Source organism: Rhinoderma darwinii, chromosome 4, assembly GCF_050947455.1.
Source record: "Rhinoderma darwinii isolate aRhiDar2 chromosome 4, aRhiDar2.hap1, whole genome shotgun sequence".
Taxonomy (NCBI): Eukaryota; Metazoa; Chordata; class Amphibia; order Anura; family Rhinodermatidae; genus Rhinoderma; species Rhinoderma darwinii.
In genome coordinates, this window is record NC_134690.1 from 238,214,586 (window position 1) to 238,232,809 (window position 18,224).

The following is an 18,224-nucleotide window of genomic DNA, read 5'->3' on the forward strand; positions in this document are numbered from 1 at the left end:
GATATGGCACTGTCTACAGGGAGGCTGTACAACACAATCTACAGGGGGCACTTTCTACTAGGGGGGCTGTGGGGGCATTATACTCTGTGAAGGCCACTAAGCGGACATCATACTGTGTAGGGGCACTACAGGGAGCAATATAATGTGTGTGGCACTTAGGGGGCATAACACTGTGTGGGCACAATTAGAGGACAAAATACTGTGTCTTTGAAGGTGTTATAATATATTACATTATTAAATATTATTATTATACTGTGTGTGGGGCACTAAAGGGGCATTACACTGTGTGGGGGCACTATATAGGGCATTATACTGTGGGGAGGAATTATGCTTTTTTTATGGGCCATTTTTTATAATGGCGTGGGGCGCCGAAAGATAATTTCGCACGGGGCGCCATCTACCCTAAGGCCGGCCCTGTATACGTGACATGTCCCCAAGGTGTTAATAAAATGTTAAATAGATGTTCTTTTATTATCATACTCCATAATGTCACCTGAGGACTTCTGGCAGGATTTGCTGCTAGCTCACCTTAATTGACTCAGGTGTTGCCTGGCAAGTTCTTGTTTGACGTTGATAATTTCTAAATCATTAACTAAAGAATAAAAAAAAAACTCCCTTTTCTTCATTTATCACGCAAGCCTTCATACAAATCAAAGTATAATAACAGTTGAACAGTGTTCCACATACCATTGTGACATATCAATAGAAAAAATATTATTGCAGGTTTATGGTAATATAGTAATAATAACATGTAATAATACAATTGAATACTTTTAGCTCTGGTTAATAGTATATACATGCTTTTAAAATATTTCTATCTTTACTATTGTCTGAGAAATAGGCATGATATTTTTGACAATATGAAAGATTTTAAACTAGAAGAAAATGTCATATAACTGGAAATAATTTTCAGGAATATCACATGACTTAACTACAAGTAGTAAAATACCCTAAATAAAGCCTTATAATCATTGCGGTTTTGGCAGTGCTTTGTTCTTGAAAATTATTTAAGAAACAATACGTGCTACAGTCTTCAGTAGTTAGGGCAGAAAGAGCAGAAAAATGTAAATAACGGAAGCAGTGTTTCTGTTGTATTACGGACACCACCGGCTGACAAAAGAAGCCATTTACTTTAATGAGAACGTCGGGTTTCCGTCAGGGTGTCCGTGGTTTAACCGGAAACAATAGCACAGTATGGTACGCTATGGTTTCCGATATTTTTCAGTATTTTCCAATTAATTTCTGGTATTTTCCGAAGCCTCAAACACAGATGTGAACAGGACCTTTTCTAGTGTTCACTTGACTTTGCTGCAAATAGTAGTAGGTATACAAACAATACATATTAATGAAATATTAAACAAACAGTGTGTAATGAACGTAAATAGTAAAAGTACAGCGTTCGGCCATCTCTAGCAGTTCCAGGGAATGAATAGAGCTGTAGTGTACACGTATGACCACCACTCCATACAAACTGGGGACATAGGACCCTTGTTCTCGTGATCGCTGGAGTCCCAGTGGTCGGACACGCAGTGATCATACATTTATCGCCTAAATGTTTTTCATGGGCCAAACCCTTTCAGAGTTCTTAATTTTTTTATGTTTAAAGGTAGGTGCTACACTACTGATGGAACCGTACTCTGGGCCACATAGTTCCATATGGGCCACGTAGTTACTTATCTCTGACCATTTTTTATCCTAAAACCGATCCAATTTATGGCATCTGATTTCAAAAAATAAAAAATATTTATGATGCTGTATTTGTGCTATGTATGGCCCCTTTCCATTGTATTCGGGACCCATGTGATGCGGGTTTAAAAAAAAATATGATGGCGTTATGGCTGTTTTTAGCTACAATTATTGCAACAAATGCTGCATTTTTGCAAAACCGCTGTGTCATTTTGTTGCAGTTTTTTGAAAATTGTAGCAAAAACTGTAACATGTGTATGCATTCTATTATTAATTGTTAGGTGAGCAAAAGGGTGGACTGTTTACATGTATTTGCTGTGTAGTAAAGTGTTACAAATACTGACTGTACTTCAGAAATAATGGCGTCATACCTATAGTTAACCCAAAAATTATAGTGTGAAACAGATAGTGCCCCAGACAGTAATAGTACTCCACACTGTAATATTCTCGTCTTTGTAAACTACTCAGTAATAGTGCCCGGTTTAGTGGCATCAATATAATAATAATATTGCCCCGCTTTGTGCCAACACAAACTTGTAGTGCCAGCATTGTGAGACTAGACATTGATGGCACATCCACTATAAACTTTGATCTAAGCCAAAGGGCATAATTTATAAACATGAACATGAGATTCTTTGTTATTATTTTGATCAAACTGTATGAGCCCACTTGCCACTTCACGGCAACCTCTTTCAAGTGAGTCCCTACTCTATCGGTTTCAGCACCGCATGGCGGCCACTGCAGCATCGCCCCTGCAGAGGGAGTAACCCAGAGGCCCAAAAGCATGTTGTGGTACTTTGGGGTGGTATCTGTTGCTGTAGTGCTGCACTTGTTGGGGGGGGGGAGTGGCCCAGAGCCAAGGAGGCTTGGCATAGCTTGATAGCATGGGTCATTTTGGGCCTCTAGGTTGCTCCCTCTGCAGGGCCGATGCTGCAGTGGCAGTGGCCACCATGCGGTGCTGCAACCGATAGAGTAGGGACTCACTTGAAAGAGGTCGCCGAGAAGTGGCAAGTGTGCCTATACAGTTTGATCAAAATGTTAACAAATAACCTCATGTTCATGTTTATAAATTATGCCTTGCTGCTTAGATCAAAGTATATAGTGGAGGTCTGGTCTCACAATGCTGACAAGCTTGTAGTGCCCCTAACACAGTAATAGTACCCCCAACACAGTAACAGTGCCCCTTTAGTGCCCCACTTAGTAAAAGTGCCCCTTACGGTCTTCTACTTAGTAAAGTCGCACCCTTAGTGTCCCATACTTAGAAAAAGTGCCCTGGTGCACCCTCGCACCATGACAGTCCTGCACACTACAATGTCAGACTGACATATCTGTAGGTCTTCACAACCCATGTTACCATGTAGTTCCAACTGTGCTCAAAGGTCCAGAATAGACTTAAAGCGATTGTCTAAGATTCAGACTAATTCACAAACACATAGCTAAAAGGTAAGAGGAAATTTTGTAAGCAGGCTCACCACACTTGCCTAATCTGTCTGTAGTCCTTCAGGCTTGGAGCGCACTGAGGAGGGCTTGTAGGCTTTTAAAGGATAATTTATATGAATAAGAAAAATGTGTTCTCCAGCACCTCCGCTTGAAAACATAACAAAAAGCTTCTTTAATGGCAACTCATTAAAAATGTGAACACAGCACATGTCAGACGCTCACGTATTTTGAGCACAGCTGTTCTTAGTCATAGCATTTGTCAAGGAGACAGGGCCACACCGCCCATGAGGTGAGATGAGCTTCTTGCTCAGGTGGCGGCCTGCTGTCTGTTAAGATGGGTGCATGATCCCACTGGGCCATACCGCCGTAGCGGGATAGCAGCCGGCCAACAGGATACCAAGTCAAAGTCTATAGTTCGAATAAGGGTATCTTTGGTAACTTCAGACAGTAGCAATGGTAGGCTTGGACGGGAACTTGGCAGCAGGCAAACACAAAGCGCGGTGTAACACGTAAGGCGTAGTATGCGGCACAACACGACTCCAACTCTCAATGGCACCCCCTAACATGGTAGCACGGGATACAGGTATGGGAACACCGGGAATTGGGAAACAAATAGGGACCATTTGCAAAGACTAACACGAGTAAACACAACAACGCTCAGGCAATGTAGGAAGGGGCAGGGCTCTTCTTAAAGGCCAGGGTGATCATGGGCTAATTTGATATACAATTCAGGTGTGTGCGCTGGCCCTTTAAGGTCGGGCATGAGCGTGCGTACGCACCCTACAGGACACCGCAGAGCATAGCGGAAGTGAGCACTGTCATCTCCTGAGGGGGAGATGTGGGCCAGCACTCACTGATCCATGGCTGCGGCCGTCAGGGGATGAGTAATCCCGACGGTCCGCGGCCATGGGTGTCACACTGCCTCTCTGAGAGGACGGCGGCGCCACTGAAACCAGCCGCCGCCACCCCCTCCTGCACTAATTGTAACAGTGTCTATAGGACGCAGACACAATTACATGCATTAGCGCTGAATGGGCGGAAATGTTTAGTGCCCGACCATTCAGCGCCTTACAATGACGCTGATTGGCAGGGCAAAATGGCTTGCCCCGCCAATCAGCGCTTCTTAACAACGCTAGCGGCGCGATTATGTTTCCGTTGTTGAAAGGCGCTGATTAGCGGGGCAAGTCATTCTGCCCTGCCAATGAGTGCCCTTAACGCACCAGGACGCACCGGTACGTCCTGCATTGAAGTGCTTTAAGTCACAGGGACGTACCGGTGCGTCCTGGCTAAAAACTGTCACCCTGTCAAAGGACAAGGTGACAGAACTGTGCCGTCAACTGTTTATGACAGTTGACCGGCACAGTAAGACGGCAGGGGAGCATTCACAGCGGTCTCCTGCCGGCGATTGCTGTGATTGGTCAGTCAAAGCAGACTGACCAATCACAGCTCCATGACGTGATGTATGTGATGGCGCTGACTCAGCTTGAGCCAGTGCTATCACCGCCGGTTATCAGCTGTCCGGCACCCCTCTGCAACGGCCAGGACCGGAGCTCCGATCCGGCCGATTAACTCCTTCGATGCATCGATCAACGCGATCGATGTATCCAAGTGTCTTGTAGCCTGTCGGCAACCACGATGGTTGCCACGGGCGCGGGTGTCAGCTGTTTGTCACAGCTGACATCGTGCTCTAACGGCCAGGACCGGAGCTAGGCTCCGATCCTGCCGATTAACCCCTTAGATCCAGCTATCGCTGCATCTAAGTGATTAGATCGCACGCTATGGTTGCTAATGACAACCATCGGCACCCGCGGGTGTTCCAATGGTTGCTATGGCAACTTTAGCCTAACAATCGCTTCCTAGTACGGAAGCCTATTAGGCCCCGCCGGGAGGCGAAGCCTAATAGGCTTGCTGTCAGTGAATAGCTGACAGCTCTAATACACTGCACTATGTAGGTAGTGCAGTGTATTAGAATAGCGATCAGGGCTTCATGTTTTCAAGTTCCCTAGTGGGAAACAAAAAAAAGGTAAAACAAGTTAATAAAAATGTTGTAAAAAAGTAAAAAACAATAAGGGTATGTTCACACGGCCTATTTACGGACGTAATTCGGGCGTTTTTGCCCCGAATTACGTCTGAAAATAGCGCCTGAATAGCGCTGACAAACATCTGCCCATTGAAAGCAATGGGCAGACGTTTGTCTGTTCACACGAGGCGTATATTTACGCGCCACTGTCAAATGACGGCGCGTAACTAGACGCCCGCGTCAAAGAAGTGACCTGTCACTTCTTTGGCCGTAATTGGAGCCGTTATTCATTGACTCCAATGAATAGCAGCGCTAATTACGCCCGTAATTGACGCGACGTTCAAGCGCCTGCACATGCCGGTACGGCTGAAATTACGGGGATGTTTTCAGGCTGAAACATCCCCGTAATTTCAGCCGTAACGGACGCCCTCGTGTGAACATACCCTAAGTTTCATGAAAAAAATAAGTTGCAAAAAACACTATAACAGCCTTTTTTCCTATAATAAGTCTATTATAGGAAAAGCATTAAAAAAGTACACATGTGTGGTATCCCCGCGTCCGTAACGACCCAAACTATAAAAATATCACGCTATTTTACCCGTACGGTGAACACCGTAAAAAAATTTAATAAAAAACTATTCCAGAATCGCTGTTTGTTAGTCACTACCCCTCGCAAAACAGAATAAAAAAAGGGATCTAAAAGTTGCATGTACCCCAAAATTATACCATTAAAAACTGAAGCCCGTCCCGCAAAAAACAAGCCCCCCCCCCCGCAGCTTTTTTGATGGAAAAATAAAAAAGTTATCGCTCTCAGAATATGGTGACACAAAAAATTTATTTGAAACAAAAGTGATTTTATTGTGCAGGCGCTTCAAAGCATAAGAAAAACTATATACATCTGGTATCGCCGTAATCGTACCAACCCGCAGAATAAAGTAAAATTGTCATTCATAGCGCATAGCGAACACCGTAAATTTTTTTTTTATAAAAAACATCAGAATTGCAGGTTTTTGGTCACCTTGCTTGCCAAAAAAAAAATTAAATACAAAGTGATCAAAAAAATCGCATGTACCCCAAAATGGTACCAATGAAAACGACAGATTGTCCCGCAACAAATAAGCCCTCACCCAGCTCCGGTGGAGAAAAAAAAAAAGTTCTGGCTCTCAGAATATGGCGATGCAAAATGTGCAGAGTGTTCCAAAAGCGGATAAGGCACCATTTATCAGTGCGACACCAGCCACCTATCTATGAATTATTATTTATTTACCCCATTATTATACCCTCTTATTATGCCCCTGATGTACTCCGCACAGCTTACATATACCCCCACATCATAAACTAGCAAAACCCCAAACAAAACTACCACTAAGCAAAATCTGCGCTCCAAAATCCAAATGGCACTCCCTCCATTCTGAGCCCTGCAGCGTGCTCAACGGGCAGTTTATGTCCACATATATGGCATCGCCATACCCGGGAGAGCCCGCTTAACAGTTTGAGGTATTTGTCTTCCGTGGCATGAACTGGGCAAAAAATATTGTGCACTAAAATGGCATATACCTGTGGAAATTTGCAATTTTCACTTTGCACCATCCACTGAGCATTCATTTATTATAGAAAAAAAAAAACCTGTGTGGTCAAAATACTCACTACACTCGTTAATAAAATGCCTTCAGGGGTGCAGTTTCCAAAATGGGGGTCACTACTTGGGGGTTTGTTTTACTATTTGACCCCAGAGCCCTGCCATTGTGGGCTAATGCTGCGAAAATCACCAAAATAGGTCTCACATGCGCCTTTCACTCCTAAGCCCTGTCATATGTCCAGGCAAATGATAAATGCCTTGAGGGGTGTAGTTTATAAAATGTGGTCACTTCTCAGGGTTTTACACTCTACTCTGGTACCTAAGGAAGCTCTACAAATGCGACATGGCGCCCGTACACCAGTCCAGCAAAATCTGTGCTCTAAAAGCCACATGGCACTCCTTCCATTTTGAGCTCTGAGACAGGGGCGGACATACCGCATGTGCAGCCGGTGCAGCTGCACAAGGGCCCCGCGTGGGAAGGGGGCCCGTTCAGTGGCGTAACTACCACAGTAGCAGCCGTAGCAGCTGCTACGGGGCCCGCGGCATGGGGGGGCCCGTGTCGCCCTGACAGGCACATTACATTTTATGTACCAGGCCTGGCGGCACGGGCCCCCTCATGCCTAGTAGCATCACAACACTAGGCATGAGGGGAGGGAGGGGGCGGGGGCCCGGTGATAGCCGCCACACTGCACTACCAATCGGGAGGGAGGGGGCGGGTGCCCGGGCCCGGTGATAGCCGCTACACTGCACTGCCAATCTGGCACAGATGAATAGGACAGGACGGCGATGCTGGTGGTAGGAGGAGCGCTCAGGCAGGGGAGAGGACAGGGGGCGGTGCGACGTAAGACTTCGGGCGGCTGGACAGTACAGTCAGGACTGCCGGAGAACTCATAGGATGAGCGGAGGACAGACACAGGACGAGTGGAGGACGTGCAGACTGCAGAGGACAGGTAGATGAAGTTAAAAAGTTCATGTCAGAAGGGAGAAGTTTTTATGTAGAAAAATCTGCCTCATAATTCCTTCCGGAATTTTGAGGCATATTTTGACCTGCCGGTAGAACACTTCCCGCGTTTTTCATTGCGTTTTTTTGTGGCGTTTTTCGGCCATCGGGCCGTGGGCAGGGAAACGCAGCAAAAAACGCATTTTCTGCCTGCCATTGTTGTCAATGGGAAGTCAGAGACAGAAACGCCCGAAGAAAGGGCATTGCGCTTCTTTTTCCCGCATGCGGTTTTTACTGCTCGCAGGAAAAATTTCATGGATTTCAATGGGAGGCACTTTCTGACGTTTTTCGCGAAAAAAACCTCAGTGTGAACTCCCCCTAACACAGGGGCGTAACTACTGCTATAGCAGCCGTAGCGGCTGCTACGGGGCCGCGGCATGAGGGGGCCCGCGTCACCTGCCGGCACGGGCCCCCACCTTGGCCGGAATCTCCGCTAGCTGCCGCTATGGCTGCTACAGCGCGATGCCACGGAACACTACGGCAGAGCAGGGAGTATCTCCCCGCTCTGCCATTAAACATAAGACATGTATCCCCTATCCACAGGATAGGGGATACGTGTGTGATCGCTGGCATTGATAGGGAGAACGGGGGACCGAAAGTCCCCTGAAGTTCTCCATCACAAACCTCGGACTTCCGGGGTCTGTGTCGGCAGCTCCGTAGAAATGAATGGAGCGCCGGTCACACTTGAGCTGCGCAGACACCGGAAGTCAGAGGTGAGTGATGGAGAACTTCGGGGGACTTTCGGTCCCCCGCTCTCCCTATCAATGCCAGCGATCACACATGTATCCCCTATCCTGTGGATAGGGGATACATGTCTTTTGTCTTTTCACACTGTAGGTCGCATTTTTTTGAGTGATTGGGGGTGTATGGCGTTCCCTACAGGGGGGGGGGCTGTATAGCGTTCCCTACAGGGGGGGGCTGTAAGGCGTTCCCTACAGGGGGGCTGTATAGCGTTCCCTACAGGGGGGGCTGTATAGCGTTCCCTACAGGGGGGTCTGTATGGCGTTCCCTAAAGGGGGGTCTGTATGGCGTTCCCTACAGGGGGGGGCTGTATGACTTTCCCTACAGACCCCCCCTGTAGGGAACGCCATACAGAACCCCTGTAGATAACGCCATACAGACCCCACTGTAGATAACGCCATAAAGTCCCCCCTGTAGATAACACCATACAGCCCCCTGTAGATAACGCCATACAGCCCCCCTGTAGATAACGCCATACAGCCCCCTCTGTAGATAGCGCCATACAGTCCCCCCTGTAGATAGCGCCATACAGTCCCCCCTGTAGATAGCGCCATACAGTCCCCCCTGTAGATAGCGCCATACAGTCCCCCCTGTAGATAGCGCCATACAGTCCCCCCTGTAGATAGCGCCATACAGACCCCCCTGTAGATAGCGCCATACAGACCCCTCTGTAGATAGCGCCATACAGTCCCCCCTGTAGATAACGCCATACAGCCCCCTCTGTTGATAGCGCCATACAGTCCCCCCTGTAGATAACGCCATACAGCCCCCTCTGTAGATATCTTGAGATTCAGTCCTGCTTGATAGGTAACAGTGCAGTAAGCTAAGCATGATAAGATCATCTAAATTATTGCATCTCAGTTGCATGAGTGCTTTGTGTTATATTCAATGATTCAATTTAACCTAAGTCTCTAAATGTGGGCAAAGAAAATAAAAAAACTATACTCACCTCCTCCCTCGCCTCCGTTCACCCGCCGCAGCCCCCATCCTCCTGTCTCGGTCTGTGTTACAAGTGTACAAGGCTGCACTGGTGACGCGCTGCCGATGGCACGTGACCGCTGCTGCCAATAACTCCTCATTGGTGTGCTGCTGAGGACAGTAGTTCCACAGCAAATCGCTGTTGAGGGCATTGATTGGCTGCAGCGGTCATGTGCCATCGACCGCGCGTCACCACAGCAGCTTTGTAAACACAGAAAGGGATAGGGGCTGCGGAGGGGGAACGGAGGCGCCGGAGGAGGTGAGTATAGGTTTTTCATTTTCTTTGCCCACATTTAGGGACTTAGTTTAGATAAGAATTTAACCCGGAAAAAAATGTGTTACTTGTGTTCTAAACTGGTAATAAAATGTACAATATAAATCTTCCTTCATAATTTTTATTAGTAAGGTTTATTTTTATATGCATATATATGTTTAGGTAACTTTGTCGGTATTGGGGGGGGGGGCGGGGGGGCCCTGGCACATTATCTGCACAGGGGCCTTTTGCAGTCTGTGTCCGCCACTGCTCTGAGATGTGCTCAAACAGCAGTTTAGGGCCACACATGGGGTATTGCCGTACTCGGGAGAAATTGGGTAGCAAATTATGTGTTGTTTTTTCTCCTATTACCCCTTGTGGAAAAAAATTGGGTGTAAAACTACATATTTTTGGGAAAAAAAATGTTTTTTTAATTTTCATACTGCCTCATTCTAATACAATCTATGAAACACCTGTGGGATCAAAATGCTCAATACACCCCTAGATGATTACCCTGAGGGGTATAGTTTCCAAAATGGAGTCACTTCTCAGGGGTTTCTACTGTATGGGTACCTCAGGGGCTCTGCAAATGCGACATGGTGCCCAAAAAACAATCAACCAAAATCTACATGCCAAGTAGCACTCCTGCCATTCTGAGCCCTGTGGTGTATCAAAGCAGCAGTTTATGATCACATGTGGGGTATTACCGTACTCGGGAGAAATTGCTTTACAATTGTTGGGGCGCTTTTTCTCCTTTATTCCTTGTGAAAATGAAAAAAATTCAACATTTTAGTGGAAAGAATGTAGATTTTCATTTTCACTATATAATTCCAATAATTCAGCAAAAAAACTGTGGGGTCAAAATGCTCACTATACCGCTAGATAAATTCCACGAGGGGTATAGTTTCCCAAATGGGGTCACTTTTGCCGCGTTTGCACTATTTTGGCCCCTCATTGGCTTTGCAAATGTGACATCGGGCCGCAAACCATTCCAGCAAAACTTGAGCTCCAAAAGTCAAATGGCGCTCCGTCCTTTCTAACTTCCGCCATGTGTCCAAACAGCAGTTTATTACCACATATGGGGTATTGCTGTGCTCAGAAGAGTTTGCTTTACAAATATTGGGGTGTTTTTTCTCCTTTATCTATTGTAAAAATGAAAAAAATCTGAGCTAAAACTACATTTTATTAGAAAAAAATTTAGATTTTCAATTTCACTGCATAATTCCCATAAATTCAGCAAAAACCGTGTAGGGTCAAAATGCTAACTATACACCTAGAAAAAAAAATCCTTGAGTGGTGTAGTTTCCAAAATGGGGTCACTTTTGGGGAGTTTCCACTGCTATGGTCCCTCCAGGGCTTTGGCACCGAAAACCATTCCAGCAAAATCTGCGCTCCAAAATCCAAATGGCCCTCGTTCTCTTCTGAGGCGTGCCGTGGGTCCAAACAGCAGTTTATTACCACATATGGGGTATTGCCGTAATCGGGAGAAATTGCTTTACAAATGTTGTGGTGCTTTTTCTCCTTTATTCCTTGTAAAAACTAAAACATTGTATGTTTTTTCAGAAAAAAAGTAGATTTTCATTTTCACAGACCAGTTCCAATAAATTTAGCAAAAAACCTGTGGGCTAAAAATGCTCACTATACCTCTTGAAAAATTCCTTGAGGGGTGTAGTTTCCAAAATGGGGTAACTTTTGGGGGGTTTCCACTGTTTTGGCACCACAAGACCTCTTCAAACCTGACATGGTGCCTAAAATATATTCTAATAAAATAGAGGCCCCAAAATCCACCAGGTGCTCCTTTGCTTCGGAGGCCTGTGTTTCAGTCCATTACCGCACTAGAGCCACATGTGGGATATTTCTAAAAACTGCAGAATCTGGGCAATAAGTATTGATTTGCGTTTCTCTCGTAAAACCTTCTGTGTTAAAGAAAAAAATTATTACAAATGAATTTCATTAAAAAAAATTTAATTTGTACATTTCACCTCTACTTTGCTTTATTTCATGTGAAATGCCTAAAGGGTTAAAATACTTTCTGAATGCTATTTTGAATACTTTGAGGGGTGAAGTTTTTAAAATGGGGTGATTTACGGGGACTTTCTAATATATAAGGCCCTCAAAGCCACTTCAGAACTGAACTGGTCCCTGAAAAAATAGCCTTTGAAATTTTCTTGAAAATGCGAGAAATTCTAGCTAAAGTTCTAAGCCTTGTAACGTCCTAGAAAAATAAAAGGACGTTCAAATAATGATGCAAACATAAAGTAGACATATAGGAAATGTTAAATAGTAACTATTTTGTGTGGTATTACGATCTGTTTTACAAGCAGATACATTACAATTTAGAAAAATGCAGATTTTTGCAAATTTTCTCACAATTTTTGTGTTTTTTACAAATAAATATTGAATTTAACGACAACATTTTTTCAGTATCATAAAGTACAACATGTCACGAGAAAACAGTCTCAGAATCGCTTGGATAGGCAAAAGTATTCTGGAGTTATTACCACATAAAGTAACACATGTCAGATTTGCAAAAATCGGCTGTGTCCACAAGGCCAAAACAGGCTTAGACACTAAGGGGTTAAACAACGCTAGCAGCGCGATGATGTCATCACGCTGCTTGTGTCGTTCACTACCAGCAGACCTGCTCAGAAGAGAGCAGGTCTGCATTCCCACCTGAAGGCATGGGAACGGGATCATGTGAGTATGTAAAGGTTTTTTTTCTCTAATCAAACGGAGTGGCATTATCTACAGGGTGGTCTATATGTGGGAATGTGGAACACTATCTACAGAGAGTGCTATATGTAGGGCACTATCTACAGAGGTGGGCTATATGTGGAACACTATTTATAGGGGAACTATTTGTAGGGCACTATCTACAGTGGTGGGCTACCTCTGGGACACTATCTACAGGGGGACTATATGTAGGGCACTGTCTACAGGGGTGGGGTATATATGGGACACTATATACAGGGGGAGCTATATGTGAGGCGCAATCTACTGTGGTGGGCTATAAGTGGAGCAATATCTATGGGGGAGCTATATGTAAGGCAGCACGGTGGCTCAGTGGTTAGCACTATTGCCTCGCAGCTCTGGAGCCCATATGTGGATGCTATCTACAGGGGGCTGTATGTAGGGCACTATCTACAGATGCTCTCTGGGAGTCACTACACGGGGGCTATAGGGCACTGTCTACAGGGGGCATGGTGTGTGTGGGACACAGTGTATGGTACCATTATAATCAGGGACAGTGTATGGCTCTATTTATTTTAGGTGCGTTGAGAATTTTATGTTCGTTAATAGGTGCAGAAATGTTTTAAAAGAGAGAAGCTGAAGACATCTGAGTGGCAAACTGCAGAAATTGGTTGTGGCTGGGAGAAGTCATCATAGAGGACTGGACTGGATGGAGAAGAATTGATAAAAAGAATTAGAATCTGAGACCTCACTGTGGAGTCACTTAATGTAAATGTTTATTCTGCCTCTAATCAGTAATGTAGTCCATATATGATTTGCAGCGAGATGATGGGTGGAATGATTGGGGTAGGTTTTTTTGTTTTTTGTGAAACAGCCTGTTCCAGCATATCCTTATCATTAAATATATTAGTTTCTCCTGGCTCTGATATCAACAATGTGTATAAACTCGGGCCGGAGCAGGTAAAATAAATTGGGTGGAATCCAAAACACCCTAAATAACATAAAATAAAACACAGCACAATTTTACCGCTCAGACGGCACTGGATAAACAGTCCAACTGGTTCAAAAGCTAACTGCAAGTACTCTGTTCAATCTACCTTTGGATGTAACTGTCCCTACTTTTAATGATGAGGACACGAAGTTTATGACTAGTTTATTTAAAGATTTGGAAGATTTTTCCAAAATTGAGATGCAACATCATATTGATGTTCTTTTTTTTAACCATTTACCTGAACGAAAAAATATCCCTGAGGGGCTTACGCATGCCCTTTTCATCTACTTTCAAAGATGACATAACTTTTTCCTCTGACTGGGAGAATTACATGGAGGAATGCACAAGGGGGATGATGAGTAGATTGCTCACCAAAAGACAATGCATGTGTGAAACAATAACATGTAAAATAGAAACTATTATAGAGTTACTCAAACCTTATTATCTACACCATGATTTTCACATCATCAATTACAACATCACTAATCGGATTTTCAGACTCGAACAAGACCTAATTGAGAAAAAAGCAATCAAACTGGCCAGAGACAGATTAGACTACCTATTAGATCAGATTAGAACCTGGAGTAAACCCACACCACAGCATCACCCTAAACGAGCTGACACCCTAAAAAACATCCAGCAACGGTTAATGCCAGCACATTCATCAAAAACAAATGAAGATCGAAGAATTGCATACAATAAATCAAATAGACTTTTTTTAAACAGCAAATACACTAGGTCAAATAAAACGACAAAACAGTCAATGAACACTACTAATTTAGAAACGCAAAAAACAAACACTAATTCCATCCCCACTCATAAATCGAACACAATGAGTGAACAGGTAGCCATATCCTCACCAATTGATACCTTAGACCTATCTATTTTAACAATACACAACACATCTAATGATTCATCAACTCATACAGTTGTTAATATTGAATCTGACAACAATATTGAATCCGATAACAGTACACTTGTCAATGGACGAGCATTTGTCCTGGATCTACCTTTATCCCCAAGTATTATGACCACGATCGATAACACAAAAGCTGGTTCTAATATGTCGTTCCATTTTTAACCCCTGCAATATGTACTACAATTCCAGAAGAAAAAGCCTCTTCTTCTTTTTTAGAAAATACTCCTTTATTAGGAAACACTCCTTTTTTAGAAATTACCCCAGTCTCCAATCCCCTACAATTGACCATAAACTACTTTTTCCGCCCGAAAAAAAGAAAAAAACGTTATAGAGGAACCCGGGGAGGCAAAAAGAAAAAGAGAATAATACTAGCTTCCCCTATACCGTATATGTCTATTTTGAACCTCTCTGATCATATTTTAAATAAAACAGAAATTTCTCTTCTTAACAAAGGCCTTTCTTTCTGTCCAACTACTGGAACAAATGGTTTTAACTTATTCATTGACCTACATCGTTTCACCAGAAAGCTTACTCTCCAAAGACATTTCCAATTGACAACTCATAAAGCCGATAATGCAAAAAACAACGTCGACATAGCTAATGATGTGGATTTACAGAATGAAGCATATATAACTTTTAAACATACAAATTTAAAACCTCCATCAAAATTTTATCCCATAGCTAACCAGGGCAATTTCATTAATACCTTTCACCATTTAGTATGTAGAGATTTGGAATATCTCGAACAATATAAATTTCCACATAAAAATTACCTGACTTTTAATGAAAAACGAGCCCTAAAAAACCTCAAAGAGAATAATTCGATCGTAATAAGATCTGCTGATAAAGGTGGAGGGACAGTGATCCAGAACACACTAGACTATTACTCTGAAGCAATACAAATTCGATCTGATACCAATTATTATAACAGCCTCGACTATAACCCCATTGAAGACATCACTAAACGTTTAAAATTGATGATAGACCAAGCATTCACAGATAAAATCCTAAACAAAAATGAAAAGAATTATCTCACACCTAGAAATATCAATCTACCATTTTACTATCATCTACCTAAAATCCATAAAGACCCTAAAAATCCTCCGGGCAGACCAATTATTTCTGGGATGCAATCACCCACCTGTCACCTGCCCCACTACCTAGACTTCATCCTTCAAAAATATGTAGTAACTTTACCAAGTTATCTAAAAGATTATACTCAGCTCATTAGTGAACTCCACCCGATACTCTCTAAAAACAATTTACTCATCACTCTAGATGTAAGCGCATTGTACAGTAACATTGAACACTCCCTAGGTCTTAAAAACCTTAGAAACACCCTGGAGAGGGACACCGAACTTCAACCACCTCAAATTCAGTTATTTTGCAAAAGTATGGAATTTATCCTTAAAAACAATGTGTTCTCTTTTGACGAAACTATATATCACCAGGAAGGGCACTGCGATGGGTACTAGGGTAGCACCAAGTTATGCCAACATTTTCATGGGCGCTTTCGAGGATCATTTCATTTGGAAACACCCTTGGGCAATGAACCACATTTTATTATATAAAAGATACATAGATGACCTCTTTTTCATATGGAACGGTGATCAAACAAGTGCCAAGAATTTTTGTCACTCACTTAACAATAATAATTGGGGCATCACATTTACATCTAATATACAAGAAAAAGAAATAGATTTTCTGGATTTCACAATAATTTCATCAGGAAATAATTTTATCACACGTACCCACTTTAAGAAAGTGGATACTAATAGTTACCTGAACTTTAACAGTGGACACCACCCTAAATGGCTTAAGAACATTCCTTATAGCCAATACAAGAGAATTAGAAAAAATTGTACACTCAAAACAGATTTTAAAAGAGTCGAATACTATATAAACGCTTTAAGGAGAAAGGCTATCCAAATACACTTCTGAATGATGCCTACAAAAAAAACGAAATCCTCAACCAAGAGGACTGTCTACCACAACCAACCACTAGTGACCAAAGAGCCACAATAGAACCACAAGAACATATTAAAACAACTATGAACTTTGGTTTTAACTTTATCACACAATATAACACATCATACAAAAAAATAGGAGACATTCTCAACAATCATTGGCAATGTACTCCAAACTGACCCTTTTCTCCAAAAAATTCTACCAGCAAAAGCTACAATTACTTTCAAAAGGGCTAGAACTATTAAAAATATTCTAGCCCCAAGCCGGGTGAACCTCTCAGGAATAAAAGGCAACTCTGAACGAGAAATACAACAGCATAATCAATTATCTAAAACAGACAGTTTTAAATGCGGAACAACAAGATGCCTGCGCTGTCAATCCATCACTGATAAAACATATACATTCCGGTCCCAACAAACAGGAAAAATATTTAATATTAATGAAAATTTAAACTGTCAGTCAAAATTCGTGATCTATCTAATAAACTGTAAATGTGGAGTTCAATACGTGGGAAGAACAATCCAACCCTTACACTGTCGATTAAACAAACATAGATCTAACTGCAAAAATACATTTTTACTCCACAGCATATCCAGACATATCCATTGCACACTGGTACATGATAGTGATTTCAACTGTTTAACTATCACCCCGATTGATCAGATCACAGAAAATCAAAGAGACCGTTATAACATTCTTTGCAAAAGAGAAATCTTTTGGATGTATAAACTTAAGACATTAAAACCAACAGGTCTTAATGAAATAACAGAGACCATTATGTAACCTTTTTCACAACTTTAAAAGTAATAAATAAAAGAATCCTCTTATACATATATACAGACAAAAATACTCACATTTGTGGGCTATAATACAGGCAACTCCCTTCCCCCGTTTTTCTGTATATTCTTGTTCTGATAAATCCTCCTCAAACTGCACGGCTCTTTCCTTGAGTCGGCAGCAGTACTCTCTGCATAGATGGACTCATACCCAGGAGCATCATATCCCCATGACGACGGCACACACCACTGACAGCTCTGAATGAACGATGTTCTAAACTAGAAGTACCAAACACTCGAAGTACATACAAATAATAAATAAAAAACTTCATACTATCCCTAGTAAATAAATATATATTTCAAAGACACTCCATTTTAAATATATTTTTGTATATTTTTACATGTTTCTAAATCACTTTTTTACGATTATGTATAAGATGCTTAGTTTTAAACCTACTTTTATCCTTTTGTATGGTTTTCAATATTAATGTAAAACTGGTTTGCTTTTTAATAAGGAATAACTTATATACTTCATTGCCGCACCTTGCTTACATGACTCACATCTAGGAGCGTCATATCACCAAGACGACGGCACACACCACTGACAGCTCTGAATGAACGATGTTTTAAACTAGAAGTACAAAACACTCGTAATACATACAAATAATAAAAAACTGCATACTATCCCTAACAAATAAATATATATTTCAGACACTCCACTTGAAATGTATTTTTGTATATATTTTTATATGTTTGTAAATGTTTCTAAATTAATTTTCTACTATTTTGTATAAGACGCTTATTTTTAAACCCATTATCATCATTTTGTATAGCCTTTAATATGAATGAAAAACTGGTTTGTTTTTTAAAATGAATAACTTTTATACTTCACTGCTTACACTTGCTTACACGATTGACCTTCTGACCTATAACCTAACCCGGTAGCCATCTCGACTACCGATCTCTAAACCAGCTATATAACCACAGACATCGTGAATAGACTAATCACTTGTACCTAACCTGACGAAGGGGCCGGTACGGCCTTGAAACACATTGTTGTTGTTATTGTACAAAAATAAAAGCAATTTTCAGTACGGCTGCGCCCTCGGATATTCCATTTTTTACCTCCTTATCTCCTAGTAAAATGCATTAGACAGTCCGCGATCCAGTGAGGGTACAGAT

At 42.4% G+C, this 18,224-nt stretch overlaps 1 protein-coding gene across 1 annotated transcript in view; it reads right to left on the reverse strand.

Annotated features, from left to right (window-relative positions):
• LOC142759767 (amine sulfotransferase-like) overlaps positions 1-17,140 on the reverse strand; it is a 107,379-nt gene extending 90,239 nt beyond the window's left edge. The window contains exon 1 of the mRNA XM_075862302.1: positions 17,121-17,140. Coding sequence (XP_075718417.1) covers positions 17,121-17,122 — 2 coding nt within the window. The 5' untranslated portion in view covers positions 17,123-17,140. The remainder of the gene's footprint in view (positions 1-17,120) is intronic.
• Between the last annotated feature and the right edge of the window lie 1,084 nt (positions 17,141-18,224).